The sequence below is a fragment of the Rousettus aegyptiacus genome, unplaced genomic scaffold (genome assembly GCF_014176215.1).
Source record: "Rousettus aegyptiacus isolate mRouAeg1 unplaced genomic scaffold, mRouAeg1.p scaffold_m13_p_6, whole genome shotgun sequence".
In the NCBI taxonomy this organism is placed as follows: Eukaryota; Metazoa; Chordata; class Mammalia; order Chiroptera; family Pteropodidae; genus Rousettus; species Rousettus aegyptiacus.
The window spans coordinates 49922752-49938147 of NW_023416309.1; the positions used below are offsets into that span (position 1 = coordinate 49922752).

The 15396-nt window shown below is 38.8% G+C and overlaps 1 protein-coding gene and 1 long non-coding RNA gene across 18 annotated transcripts in view; one reads left to right on the plus strand and one right to left on the minus strand.

Annotated features, from left to right (window-relative positions):
• Nucleotides 1-261: 261 nt before the first annotated feature.
• On the minus strand, nucleotides 262-1915 carry LOC118603788. Its single transcript, XR_004951258.1, has 2 exons — nucleotides 1261-1915; nucleotides 262-913 (listed from the first exon to the last, which is right to left on the minus strand). It is a non-coding gene; the product is annotated as an uncharacterized LOC118603788 (long non-coding RNA).
• Nucleotides 1916-2021: 106 nt separating this feature from the next.
• Nucleotides 2022-15396, plus strand: part of ATRNL1 (attractin like 1) — a 535879-nt gene continuing 522504 nt past the window's right edge. For 14 of the 17 annotated variants that reach the window (XR_004951254.1, XR_004951255.1, XR_004951256.1 and 11 more), the window contains exon 1: nucleotides 2022-2845. Coding sequence is in view for 13 of the 17 variants with exons in the window: in XM_036222140.1 (XP_036078033.1) it covers nucleotides 2037-2845 (809 nt within the window). In the remaining 4 variants the exon portion in view is untranslated. Of the gene's footprint in view, nucleotides 3385-15396 lie in introns of all 17 variants that reach the window. The other 3 variants (XM_036222152.1, XM_036222151.1, XM_036222150.1) reach the window with 2 other exon arrangements.

Here is a 15396-nt window from a genome sequence, read left to right on the forward strand (position 1 = left end):
AAAAAAAAAAAAAAGAGATCATATCATTTTGGAGCTTTTAAATTTCTTGATCACAGTCAAGATTCTAGGCAAGCTTTATCACTGAATTTTTGTGTGACCATTATTAAATCATTTAAGTTTTTTTGGTGTATATTTGTAAAATATGTGACACTCAATTGTAAAAGGATCTCATAATCTAGTGAGCCTAAGAGAAGATAAACTTATCCAGGGGTAGAGATATCATATTTCATTCATCTTTGTTTTCTCTTTTGCTTAAAATCATAATAGCTACTAAGTAAATTTTGACTTAAAGAATTTCAAAGAAAAATAGGACATAGCGCAAGTGGAAATCCTGTGATCCTGAGACTAATTTAATATAGCCAGCTTGATTCTAAAGGCGATGTTGAGAGGAGACCTGGGGTTGCACGTTCTTCAGTGTATCATGAAGTACTGAGCTGATTATAGTGGTTTCAAGATTAAAAGAGATGTATTTTAATGGGCAAATCCTTAGCTGGAATATAGGCTACCATCAGTATGTAGTTGAGCAGTGATTTCTTTTTAAAGGGGCTCCAGTGTACCCTTTGAATTATTTTCACACTCAGTAATGGTTTTGAGAGCTTGGACACTTTCCACATGTTTGAAAGCAACTCTGCATTAGATGTGAGAAAAACGTGGCTGACTTTTAACTTTGGCTGGCGTGAAGAGAAGGTTGAAGAAGGCAGCAAACATTGTTCATGTATGGCTGGCTAATACTAGTAAGAGTTTTTTTTTGTTGTTGTTTTTTTTTTTTGTTTTTTTTTTTTTTAGATTTTATAGCCACGGAAATTAAAAGGTTTAGTCCAGAACAATATCCTCTTTTTAATTTTTTTTCTTTTCTTTTTTGCAATATCTTCTTCTCTTCTTCTCCCATCCCAAGTGGTCTCTAAGGAGCATCCTGCGATAGAAAATGTGTGAAAGGAAGAAGGGATTATTCTAATTTTTAAGGTTCGTGGTTGACATTTTTGATATTGGTATTATGGGAGAATTGTGATTTGTTATATAAATAAAAATAATCATTTTCCTTTTTATTTTTACTTTCCAAGGAGCCATCTCCTTCTGAACCTTTGTTTTTCTAAAATCACTGCTGAGGCATTTACAAATCAAGCCAACACTTAAATTTTATTCACCAAAGTAGAACAAAGCATATGCTAATAGAAACAGCCTGGTAAATAGTGGAAAAAGTCAGAGGGCTTGTATTTAAAGCTCAGTTCACTGCTTACTTCTCACTTGCCATTGACAAACCTTTCATCCTTGTTGAGTCTCTCTCCTCATCTGCAAAATGGGGTTAATGGAGGATTTCGTCTGCAAAGTGGGGATGATAGAGATTAAAAGAGATGACGTGAGTACATTAGGTCCAAAATAAACAAGAGTTGAATCTTAATAATAATATTATGACTGTGTGGTTACGACTAAAACTTTTCTCCTTTAGCTGTCAGAAATGCCTTTGGTAGATTTCAAATTCTTTTTCATACTGTCTGCTCCAGTAACCTTGCTGAAACTCGAGTATACATGGCTGCAATTTGCGTTCGGCTTCCTTTCCCAAGGGTTCAAATAGCCTGTTTAGAGAAGGCACAAAAGTACAAAGCAAAAATTTCAGTATATGCCATCAAATCTTGGAAAGTCATCTAAAGAGGAAAGATTGATGCTTTGGATGGAAAACGGCTTTTCTGGGGCATCTTTTCTGCTCTTCTGAAAAAAGCCCCAATGCTGCGGTGTTTTTCAAGACGGAATGCTGTCCCAGATGGAAGAGGAAACAGTGACAAGCAGAAGAGGAGATACCTGGGGTTTCGAGGCAGCGTCAGCGAGGGGTGGCGCGCCGGGGGTTCTGAACCTCTCGGCTCTTTGTTGGGGGCGGGGGAGTCATTATTTCGGTGGAAGACACAGCTTCCCCTCGGAGGGGTCCCTCCGCGCAGGCGGTTCCGCTACCCTCGCTGTCCCTAACCACCGCCCCTCCCAGTTCTTGCGGACCCCACAACGTGGTGGAACTGCGGTGCCTTTAAGACTTTTGCCTGCTGCACATGCTCAGCTCTTTGTGTGTTGTTGGAGTTTTTCTCTTTTCGGAAAAAAAAAAAAGAAAGAAAAAGAAAGAAAGAAATAGGCAGGAGGATGGGGCGGAGGAAGGGGAAGCGCCAGCAAAAACGCGCTGCACTTTTGCAGCTGTAGACCGCGGACGCGAACGGCTCCCTTTTTTTGCTGAAGCTGCGAAGCCGGCCGCGAGCCGATGTTGCGTTTGTGGGGCCCGGGAGGCGCGTAGTGCGAGTGGGGCCGGGCTCCCCGGCGCGCCGCGGGCACGCGGGCCACACCTGGGGGGCCATCACCCCTCGGCTGCCCGGCCGGGCGGGGCGGGCGCGCGCGGGGGAGTCCCTGGGTCTTGTCAAGGCGGGGCGAGACCACGGCGCCGGGCCTGCGGGGGGAGCGCGGGCAGGCGCGGGGCAGGGGGGCCGTCCAGCGCCCCGCGGGCTCCAGCCGTAGCCCCGGCGGCTGGCTCTCGGCGCCGGAGAGAACACGGCTGCTGGGGCGCCGCCGGCTGCGTGCCGGGCGGCGCGGGGCTGACTCCGGCTTTCCGACTCCCCCCTCCCGCGTTGGGCGCGCCCACCTCGAGGCTCCCGCTGGCCCCCGCCCTCCCGGGCGCGCGGGGCTGGGCGCCGAGGCAGTTGGCGCGAGCCGCGGGCGAGGCGGGGCCGCTCGCGGGGTCCCCTCCCCCTCCCGCAGGTTCCCCACCACGAGTCCCCTCCGGAGCGCCCCGCGTAGCCTGCTCCGCCGGCTCCCAGCCTCCGGCCGGGCCCGGGGCGCCGCGGCGGTGGGCTCGACCCGCTGAGGACACAAGGTCAGGATACCGAGAGGCGATGCCCGAGCGCGACTGGAGGGAGCCGAGCGGAGGCGCCCGCGGTGGGGATCTGTCCCTCCTGACCGGGGAGTGGGATTGGGGCAGGCGCCGGTGAAGAGCAGCAGAAGCGGTGGCGGCGGGGGTACGGCTTTCTTCGGCCGGATTTCCCCTTAGGAGCATCCCTGTCCTCGTCCGTGATCGCAGCCCCGCTGGGCAGGGGCGCTGGGGAAGATGGAGCCGGGGGGCCCGGCCCGCACTGGCCCCCCGCAGCCAGCGGCCGCGGGGTTCTGGAGGGCTCGGCCGGCGGGCGGCGGCGGCGGCGGCGGCGGCGGCGGGGGCGCCTCCTCCTGGCTGCTGGACGGGAACAACTGGCTGCTGTGCTATGGCTTCCTCTACCTGGCGCTCTACGCGCAGGTGTCCCAGTCCAAGCCGTGCGAGAGGACCGGCTCCTGCTTCTCGGGTCGCTGTGTCAACTCCACCTGCCTCTGCGACCCGGGCTGGGTGGGGGACCAGTGCCAGCACTGCCAGGGCAGGTTCAAGTAAGTGCCTTCGTCGGACCCCGAACCTCAGCCCTGCCCGCACCCGTCGCGGTCTCCTCCGCGCGGTCTCGGGTCCCCGGGCCGGGAGTGACTCGCCCCCGAGCCTCGGGGAACCCCGGCGCCGCGCGGAGCGCTGACAGCCGTGGACGCCAAGCCTTTCCCGATGGTCCGTATGTCCGCAGCGACTTCTGGTCTCCAGCTCTTTTTCCACACTCAGTTACGGTGTCAAACACCATTTTATGAGGATACTATTTTTTAATAAAAAATTATGCAAGGAACTCATGAAGTCCTTGCGCATTGTGAAACATTCGAACAATGCAGAATTGTTTAAAGGGTAAAACTTATGATCAACCAGTACCTCTACCCCTTCCTATTCCTCTCTAGAGGTAACCACTGCTAACGTCTTAGTTTATTTAATAATAATCATAAGTAGAGGTTGTGATGGGCTTACTATGTACCAAACACGGTTTGAAGCCCCTTGCATGAATTAATTAGCTCATTTGTTCCTTACAACAACCGTGATATACTAGAATTATTTTAATGGATCTTCAGAGAGAAATCGAGGCAATGAATCTAATTTGCCCAAGATTAAACAGTAGAAGGGCTGATTCGTGATTCCCAATCAGCCAGCTTAACTCTAGAATGTTTACTTTTAGCCAGTATACTATGTTGAATTTGCTAGGACAATCTCGAATTGAGAAATCAGGAGTGACTTTGCATTAGATGAAAGGATGAAATACCTGGACTTTTTAATGTGGTAAAGATAATGGATTTTCTTAACCAGTTATTTCACTAGGTGTGGGAGCATCACTTTGGTTTTGCTGAAGCGCAAGGTCCTTAGGAGTTCGCCTTACAACAGTAAAGATGCCATCTCTCTATTGGTTGATGTTGATTGCATTCTTTCTTGCCTGATATGAAAAGAAATGGATGTGTGTGGGGAAGCAGCAAAAAAGATAGTTGAGGCCATTAGGGTAGCCATCTGACAACTTGAAGATAAGTCATTAAGTCGACTTCTCAGTCTTCTAGATATTTAATATGAAGTTTTCTGACCGGGTTGTGGCTCTGAAATTACACCATGTAGATTACTAATATTGTCAGGGTGATGGCAAAATCTAAGTGAAATGTCTCTTGGACTCTAAGGCAAAGATGCAAATATGGTTCACCTTATTAATATATTATAGGAAAATTTCCCCGGAGTTCTAAACAGCATATTTTCCTTTTTTTTCTTTTTGACTCTTGCTGATTAAAACAATGTCCCTTAAAACTCATGGTAAAAATTTGTGTTTTTAAATGGCACTTTGTAATTTTAAGTGGATTCTACTAAATTAATTTAGAGCAGGTTTTTGGGAAGTGAAATTTCAAAAGGAAAGTTTATGAAATTTATTTATAGGAATAGATTGAAATGTTTCCTAGTTTCATGTTCTCACAAATTAGTATAGTACTATAGTTTTTTTTAATACATTTTTTTTTTCTAAATTTGGATGAGGTACTAATGAAAAGTTTAAAGAAGTGTTTCAAGATGAGGAAAAATCTTATTGAATTGTGCTTGTTAACACCTTTTTACTTAAGTGTTCCCAAACTTTTGCTACGACTATAACAGCCAGCCTCTTTACTAGCAAGAATTTTGAACATATAAACTGACAGTAATGAAAAAAGCCACATTCATTCTTTACATCTTTTTATACATAGATAGGAAGGTCACCTGATTCATATGTAATTTAGGGATATTGGCCATCGTATGGGTGGATTTACTCATTTATCTAAGGAGGAAAATTGCAATAGTCCTGAGAAGCTCCTGTCTACATTATATAGTAGTGACATTTGTTAATCAGCTAGGTCAGCAGCCTGTGACCTCTCCAGCAGATGTCCCAGTTAGTGGGAAAGATCACAGATTAGATTAAAACTAGCTTAAGTAACATAGATGGTGTTCATAAACATAATACATTAGTAAGAGAAATAATTTTTAAAAATATATAGTTAAATAACAATAAAACCTGAACTAATCATCAAATGTTCATTTCCTTGGAAGCTGTTATTTCCTATGATTCTTTGTATTTTGTTGAGGAGAATACATTTCATATCTCTGTGGAATACAAGCTATTAATTAGAGTAAATATGACTGGTATAACTCTGTGTTTTGTTATGTATACTCTTAAGGGCAAAGAAATAATGGTATTTAAGGTTAAGGGGGAGGATCAATTTAGAAGAAAAGATTTTGTCCTAGTAAAGTACTTGCTAGCTAAGAAAGGTTTATTTAAGTATGGTAACTAGAAGTAATAACACAGTGGGAAAGACTTTAACTGGAAATTCTCACTTCATTAATTATCTTGAAAATCTTTTACTAAACTGGAGGATGGCAACCTAACAAACAGACATCAAAAATGATCAATCTTGCTAAGCAGGTGTCAAAATTAATTGGCTGGTTCCATGGTAACTTAGCTTTTTTTCTGCTCTAGGGATTTCACTTGGGAATAAGAGTGTTCTTCAAATGCTTCTTTAGAATGGAAGATTGATGGTTGGGGAGAGAAATGCAGGAGCAAATGTGTTATCAAAAGTGGTACTTCAGTTCGCTTAGCACTGATTCCAGTTTTCTATCTGTTTCTATTTGGAAAGTATAAAACACTCAGAATTACAAGCCATTCCTCATGTAGGTAAAATGACGCGAACACCGATCTTCAGCTAAAGCTAGACCGAAAGATTTAGGACTGAGAATCAGAAAGGAGGTTGACAGTTTGAAATATAATAATGAAGGATATGATGTATGCTAACTCAAAGAGTATTTACTTGAGTAGCTTAGTATAACATTAGGCTAGAAAACATTTTGCTATGAACTTTATTTGAATAAATGACTTTCTCTTTTAAAAGCTAGTTTTTTAGAATTATTTTTGTAGAGTAGTTGAGGTTTATATTTATATCTTGTGTTCAGACTTGTACATTTTCTTGCTAATGTGACTTAGGAACCTCTTCTCTTAGAAGAAATTGGGACAACCTAATGTAATGCTCTGAGATTGGAAAATATCTCATATTGTGAGTAAGTTGTAAATATAAATTTATTGTTAAAGCACGTTTATTGAACATTTTTCTAAAATCATCTATTAAATCTTAGTGTATGTTAAGCGTATGCAGGTATTTAACCTCTTAGGTTACTCAAATATGGGTGATACTGAATTTCACACATTCATAATGGAAGTATTCTGTTTCTAGAGGCAGCAAAATGAAGATATATCAGGAATGAGGTTGCTATTATAAGCAAAAAGGGGCAGGGTTGAATGCATAGGTGTTTTTCCTCAGCTACCGTTTAAAAAAATATGTGTGTATACATACACAGACATATTTAGAATCCTTTTTATTATTAGTTGGGCAACTATCAGTAACTATAAAGTTAAATCAAATGTTCCCTGTCCCTAAGTCTTATTTATTTCAAACTAAGATTGTAATATGCAATTTATATCCATGGGTTTTTCCTACATTATTAGAACATATAATCATATAATAGAAATTTAAAATAATTTAAATGTTCCTGAGATCTTACATTGATAAAGTGATTTACTTGTAGTAACGTGGTTTTCAGGACCACGAGTCTGCTTGATTTGGCTCCTTTGGAAGATTAGACTCACCCCTTCTGTTTTTCTGCAATGGTCTTTAACAGTTCCTTGAAAGTGTCACTTTCCTTTTGGCTTCCGGGCATTTCACACAATGCTCTTCTCTTGGAACCCTCTTTCCCAGCTGATCTTGGCTGATTACTAAACATCCTTCAAATCTTAGTTTATACTAGTATCCAAAGGAGGCTTTTCTGACTCCTCATACTACCGTTACCCCTTATTTTGTACTCTTATAGTACAAATTTTCCCTTTTAGTACTTTCAAAATGAATTATTTAATTGCAGTTATACTTTTTTTTTAAATCGTTTTTTAAGAGCTTCATTGAGATATAATTGACATGCAGTAAACTGTACAATTTAAAAAAGCTTTGATGTGTATACACCTCTGAAACTATCACCACAATCCAGGTTATAAAAATATCTATATCACACCCAAAAGTTCCATGTGCCCCTTGGTAATCCCTCCTTCTCCTTCCTTCTGCCTCTCCCTGTCCCCAAGTGACTACTGAGCTGCTTTCTGTCACTATAGATTTGTGGGCATCTTCCAGAATTTTACATAAGTCGACTCATGCATTATGTACTCCTTTTTTGTCTGGGTCCTTTCATACAGCATATTTATTTTGAGATTCATTAATGGTATGTCAGAAGTGTATTCATTTTAATTCTTGAGTAGTATTCCAATGTATTGACACACCACAATTTTATAATCATTCACCTGGTGACGAATATTTGGGTTGTTTCCAAATTTTGAGGTATTCTGTATAAAACTACTATGAAATTTTATGTAGAAGTCTTTGTATGTACATACACTTTCATTTCTCTTGAGTAAATACCTGAGTGGAATCACTGGATCAGAAGGTAGATCTATGTTTAACTTTTTAATAAACTGTTTTCCGAAGTAGTTGTATCATTTACATTTCCACCAGCAGTGCATGAATGTTCAAGTTAATTCAATCCTCACTGGCACTAAGTATGGTCAGTCTTTTGAATTTTAGGAGTTTTAATAGGTATGTAATGGTATCTCATTGTGGTTTTAATTTGCCTTTCCCTAATGACTAACTTACCATCTGTAGATCTTCTTTGGTGAGGTATCTGTTCAAATCTTTTGCTCGTTTTTTACATTGCTTTTTTTTTTTTTTTCTTAATAATTGGCTTTTATGAGTTCTTTACCTATTCTGGATACTGTTTCCTTATCAGGTGTATCATTTGGAAATATTTTCTCTCAGGCTGGGGCTTGTCTGTTCATTGTCTTAACAGTGTTTTCAAAGAACAGAAGTTTTAATTTTGATAAATTCCAGTTTATTATTTTTGTTCTTTAATGGACTGTATTTTTGGTATCACATCTAAGAATACTTTGCCTATACCAAAGATGATTTTCTTTGATTTTTTTCCCAGAAGTTTTATAGTTTTAGATTTTACATTCAGGTTTATAGTCCAGTTTGAGTTAATTTCTGCATATAGCGAGAGGTATGGACCTTAATTGTTTTTGCATGTAGATACTAAAATGTTTCAGGGCCATTCGTTAAAGACTATTCTTTGCTAAAGTGGCTTTGTACCTCTGTTGAAACCAGTTCATATATTTGTGTCTCTTTCTGGATGCTTCTGTTCCATCCATCTCTTTGTTTGTATGTCAAGATGATAATGTCTTAATTATTGTCGCTTTGTAAGTCTGAAATTCAAGGAGTGTAAGCCCTTCAACTTTGTTCTTTTTCAACTATTGGCTAATCTAGGTCATTTGCATTTTCATATGAATTTGTTAATTCCTGCGAAAAAGCCTGCTGATATTTTATTTGAGATTGTGTTGAATTTTTAGATCAGTCTGAGGGACAGTTTGACATCTTATCAACAATGAGTTTTCTGACCCATGAACATAGTATATCCTCCATTTATTTAGGTCTGTGATCTCTTAGCAATATTTTAAAAATTTCATTGAACAGGTCTTACAACTTTTTTGTCGGATTTTTCTTTTAAATACTTCCTATTTTTGATGCTATTGTAAATATATATATATATATATATATATATATATATATATACACACACACATATATATTTGTTTCAGTGTTTGATTGTTGCAATTATATGGAAATATAACTTATACTCATATATTGATCTTGTATCCTTCAACCTTGCTGAATTCACTTATTGGTTGTAGGAGACTTGTAGATTTGTTATGATTTGTTAATATAGATGATTGTTGTTTGAAAATTAAGATATCTTTGCTCCTTTCTTTGATATCTGGATGCCTTTTATTTCTTTTCCTTGCCTTATTTCACTGGCTAGAACCTCTATCACAATGACATATACAGATGTTAAGAGTGGTTAATGCTTCTTGTTGCTGATTTAGGGGGGAAATATTAAATCTTTAATCATTAAGTATGTTATCAGTAAGTTTTTTGTAAATCAGTTTTATCACATTGAGCAAGTTCCCTTCTATTTCTAGATTGCTGGGCGTTTTATTGGAGATGGATATTGTATCATGTTACATACTTTTTCTGTATCTGTTGAGATGATTACATCATTTTTCTTTTAAAGTATGTTGATACGATGTGTTACATTGCTTAATTTTTGAGTGTGAAAGCAAACTTACATTCCTGAGATGAACCCCATCTGATATATTTTCTTTTTAATATATCATCTGGATTTGATTTATTAAAATTTTGTTTAGAATATATATATATATATGTTCATGAAAGATATTGGTCTGTACTTTTCTTGTATTTTGTCTAGTTTTAGAGTCAGAGTAGTGCTGGCCTCATAGACTGAATGAACTAGTACCCTCCCGTTCAGTTTGTTTGAAGAATTTGTGTAGAAATAGCATTATTTCTTCATTACATGTTTGGTAGGATTCACCAGTGAAGCCTTCGAGGACTGGAGTTTTCTTTAGCTAGAATCTTTAAAATTTGTCGGCCAGAATATTGTCCAACTTGATAAATATCCTTGTGCGTGTGAAAAGAACATGTGTTGTTGATGGGTAGAGTGTTCTATAAATTTAAATTAGGTTAAGTTGGTTGATAGTTTTTCAAGTTTTCTAACACCTTTCTGATTTTCTGTCTATCAAATATTGAGGGGAGGGTATTGCAATCTTCAGTTATAATTTTGTATTTATGTCTCTCTGGTCTTACCTGTTTTTGCTTCATGTATTCTGAAGCTCTGTTATTAGATCCATGAAATTTTATATTATATCCTCTTGAAAGCTGACCCCCTTTTCTTTATGAAATGACCATTTGTTGAAAAGACTATACATTTTTCATTGACATCTTTGCACGTTTGTTGAAAATCAATTATATCTCTCTCTATGCATTTCTTGACTATTCTGTTCCATTAATCCATCCATCTATCTTTTTGAGAATCTGTCTCTATTTTGGCTACTGTATCGTTTAGTAAGTCTTGAACTTGGATAGTGACATCCCTCCAACTCTTTTTACTTATGAAAATTAATTTGGTTATTCTAGTTCATGTACTTTTGTACATAAATTTTAGATTCAGTTAATTTCTAAAAAAAGAATACTTTTGGGATTTTGATTGAGGTTGTGTTGACTCAAGAGATCATTTTTGGAAGAATTGACATCTAGGCAATTTTCCAGTCCATTAACATGATATATTTCTTCATTAATTTAGGTTTTCATTGATTTCTTGCATCAGTGTTTTGTAGTTATGAGGTTCAGATCCTGCATATATTTTGTTAGATTTATACCTAAATAGTTTGTGTTCTTTGATGCTATCATAATTGATAGCATTTTTTTGAATTTCAGTTTCCTTGTTTATTTTCATTATGTGGAAATAAAATCGATCTTTGTATATTGATGTTGTATCCCATAATGTTGCTAAACCCACTCAATTTCAGCAGCTTTTTTCATAGATTCCTCGGAATTTTCTACATAGACAATCATGTTGTCTGTGAATAGAGACAGTTTTAATTCTTCCTTTCTAATTATATACCCTTTATTCTTGCTCTGTTGTACTGGCTAGGACCTTATGCTTGATATTGAGTAAGAGAATAAGAATGAATATCTTTACCTTGTTTCCAATACTGGGTGGAAAACATTCAGTCTTTAAAGATTAAGTATTATGGTAGTTGCGGGTGTTTTTGTAAATGCTCTTTGTTAGGTGAAGGAAGTTCCCTAGTGTTCCTGATTTTGAGAGTTTGTCATGTATGGATGTTGAACTATGTCAATTTTTTTTCTCTTTCTATTGGCAGATGGTAATTTTTTGTTTAGTTTGTTGATATGGTGAATTAAATTGATTGATTTTCACACGTTTAATCAGTCTTATATGTATTATATTTTTTATATATTGCTGGATTTGGTTTGCTAATTTTCTGCAAGATTTTCGCTTTTATTTTCATAAAAGATATTTCTCTTTTCTTGTAATGTCTTTGGTTAACTTATAAAATGAATTAGGAAGTACTTCCTCTTCTGTTTTCTGGAGGAATTTATGTAGAATGAGTATTACTTTTTTCTTAAATGTTTGGTAAAATCTATCAATAATGTCATTTGAGCCTATGGGAAGACTTGCAACTGTGAATTCAATTTCCGTAATAGATGTAGGGATATTCATTATCTATTTCTTTTTGAGTTTTGCTAGATTGTGTCTTAGAGGGAATTGGTCAATTTCACTTAAGTTTTCAAATGTATGGGCATAAAATTGTTCATAATATTTTCTTATCCTTATAAAGCCTGTGGGATCTTTAGAGATATTTCTTCTTCTATTTCTGACATTGGTAGTTTGTGTTCGTTCTTTTTCTTTGCTGAGTCTGGCTAGACATTTATTAATGTTATTGGCCTTTTCAAAGAATGTGTGTTTGACTTCATTGATTCCTGCTATCTTTTCTTTCGTTGTTGTTGTTTTCGGCTTCACTGATTGCTGCTTCCTTTGGTTTCACTTTGCTTTTCCTAATCAATATTTTTAAGATGCAAAGCTTAGATCATTATTTTGTGCTGCTTCTTCCATTCTTTAGTTAGGAGACTGAGGAGTGTCAAGTCTGCCGTCATTCGTTTAGTGTAAGGCAGAGATGATCCGCCCCATAGCCTCTTCAGCCAGTGCACTTCTTTGCCGATGTTTGCTTAGTGCAGGTAGGGGTAGTTGAAGGGACTCCATCGCCACATTTTACATTTTATAGGTAAAATGTAAGCATTTAGAAAATAAAAGCACTTGTGTAAATTAGAAACTTTCAAGTTGATTCTCCACGTCTCATAAAAAAAAAAAATAGGAAATTTCAGAGTGTCTGCCATGTTCTGATGTATTAAGTTTAATCCCTGGCTTCATTTGTACTCTTTTGATAATTTAATTATGCTGATAACAAATTTTTTCTAGAAAATGGAATTTATTATTTTATTTCTCGTAAGAATAATATAGCATTAAAACTAGCTTTTCGAAACTTGAATTATGAGTTGAGAGAAGTAAATGTGATAGAAAAAGCTTTTACATATATTGCTTTTTTCATTATTGATGAAAATTTTGTGAGGTAGATATAGTTATTCTCATTTTACAGTGGGAGTAAAAGAATGGAAGACTTGAAACGATTATATAGGCAAAGTCTGATTGCTGCTAAGTGGCAGATGAGTTGCCAAAACATGTCTGTCTGGCCCCCTCCTTTTTTTTTTTTTTTTTAATCAAACCATCTTTTACTCTTCAATAAGAAGTTTCTTTTTAATTGTAAACTGGTATTAATCTTTTGGATTTCCAAATAGCATAGGGGTTACCAAACTGATAGAAATAGGTTCGAGATCCATTTCTGCCAGTGTGTTGTGAACTTTATATGGATTTGCTTTGCAGTTTTACTGAACACTTGATACATTTCATTTCATTACATTTTTAAAACAATTTTATGAAATAAGTACCATTGTTATAACTATTTTACGCACAAGGAATCCGAGGCTGAGTGAGGTTAAGTAATGTACCCATTAAGTGACCAAACCGAGACTCTTAAAGTTCTTCCAAAGTTTTGTCTTTTACTTTCATGTAAAAGTCATGTCTTTTTCATTTTTCAGTGGAAAGAGAATATTCTTCAGAGTTATTACTTGTCCTTTACAAAGTTAATACTAATGGGTACATTTTACAGTACACAGAAATACCGAAAGAAAAGTAGAAGCTTATCAAACAGTTCTCTAGGATGTAGCAATATTTGATTTTTCTACAAGCTTACTGATAATTTGAGTTTTTACCATCAGGTTCTTGGATGGACTGTGGGTGGTTAGTGAATCCTCATATTTGTACATAAAAAATTACTTATATAAATTTTTCCAGGCAGGAGAGTGTAGTTTTTACAAGATTCTTAAAAGTGATGTCAGATCTCAAAATGGTAAGAAGCAGTGCATTGCAGGAATGGAACCCAAATAACGGTCAGTGTGTGTGGGATCAGGTGGGCAGAGAATGCAGACTTAGGCGTGGGGAGTGCAGAATGCATTATGCAAGAGACAAGAAATGCAACTCAACACAGTGTAATACAATAATGTATCAGTGTGCAGAGAGGAGAAACATTAATACCGATGAGTATAATCTAGAGGTCCTCGTCATCCATTTTGTTTAAAAAGAAATCACTAAACTTTCCCCCCACATCTTATTTTATTTTATTGTTAGTTTCAAGTGTATTGTACATCAGTTAGACATTTATTTTATGAAGTGATCCCCCCTCTGGCTCTACACCTAGCTGTTACATTAATACTAACTACGTTCCCTCTGTCATGCTCCCCATCCCTGTGATCATCTCTCAACTACTAATTCATACTGCTTTGACCCTTCACCCCTTTCTCCCAGGCCCCGCAACTTCCCTACCCTCTGACTGTCACCGGATTGTCCTCAGTATTTGTGAGTCTGTTTTTGATTAGTTTGTTCTTTTTGTTCCTTAGATTCTGCATGTAAGTGAAATCATATGGTATTTATCTTTATCTGACTTATTTAGCTCAGCATGATAACCTCTAGGTCCATCCATGTCATTGCAAATGGGAGGATTTCACTTTTTTTTTTTTAATGGCTGAGTAACATCCCATTGTATATATGAATTATAACTTATTTATCCAATTGTCTGTTGATGGGCATGTAGGTAGCTTCCATATCTTGGCTATTGTGAATAGCACTGATGTGAACATCAGGGTGCATGGATCTTTACAGATTAGCGTTTTCGTTTTCTTTGGATAAATGCCAAGGAAAATCAATAAACTTTAAAATATGTGAGGATGGCTTGCAAAGGCAACTGCGCATCAAGACCCTCCCTGAGCGATCTGCCGAGTCCTTGTAGAGTGGTTATGCCAGCACCGAAACCATGTTCTCTGATAAAAAGCTTTATTGTTTCAGAGACTTTGAAATATTAAAACGATCGAATTTTCTTATTTTTATAATGTCTTAATCAAATTTCGTATTCATAGCCAGGACAGAGAACAGAACTTGGGTCGATTTAATTTTGGTTCTGTTTAATGTTCGTGCCGGTTTTGCTGCATCGAGTCAGGGTCCACTCCTGTTACAAACAGCCAGGTGCAGTTATTTGATCAGGTGCTCCAGGTGGGGCAGTTTCAGCTGGATATCGGCAAGGCATATGGGCATGTGACAGGCCTGTAGGCAGAGACTGGCACATTTTTTCTGTAAAGGGCCAGATAGTAGACATTTTAGGCTTCGCAGGCCACACGGTCCCTTCGCCACTACTCAGGCCTGTTCTTGCAGCACATTGGCGATCGAGACATTTGTCAACGGATGGGTCTAGCTGTGTTCCAATAAAACTTCATTTACACAAACAGGCTGTAGGACCCTGGTCTAGATTAACACGTCAGTATGGTCCTCAATTCAAGTCCAGGAGGGTGGCAAAATTAAAAAAAAAAATAATCGTTTGGAATTTAGAATGCATTGGAGAAACATTAGAAATAGTAGTTACGAAAGAAGCCTGCTTTACCTTGTAGGTAGCTGAACTAGATGCTCCCTGATTTCTGGCGATCTCTACACGGTTGCCGCCTAAGGGCACCAGGTGTGAGAAGGTAGGAAATGATGGAGACCTGGGTGCTTCCGGTCGGAGCGCGGTCCTGGAGTGGACGACTTCTCAGTCCTAGACGGGGAGCAGTTCCAGACTGCGACGGGGTCCAGAGTGTGCAGCAGGGGTGCTGGAGGGGAAGGTCGTCGAAATTAAGGAAGAGATCAGGAAACTGCGAAGGGAGAATTGCTCTTCTTGCGGGAGCGACAGGCCTCCCCTCCGTTACTCCTGTGTCTTGGTGGTGAGAATGAATTTTCCAGCCCTTTTATTTTGGTTTGTATCAGCCTTCAGGTGTCTGGTTGAGGAAACCTCTTCGCAGGAAGTGGAGGCCGGTAGGGGTGTTAGGCTGGGGATAGAGGGGGTGGAGGTTGAGAAGGAGATTGGGGGGCTGTGGTGGGAGTAGAGTTTTCTTTTAAGTCTGTGTAATTGTGCCCCTGACGTTGTGGAGGAT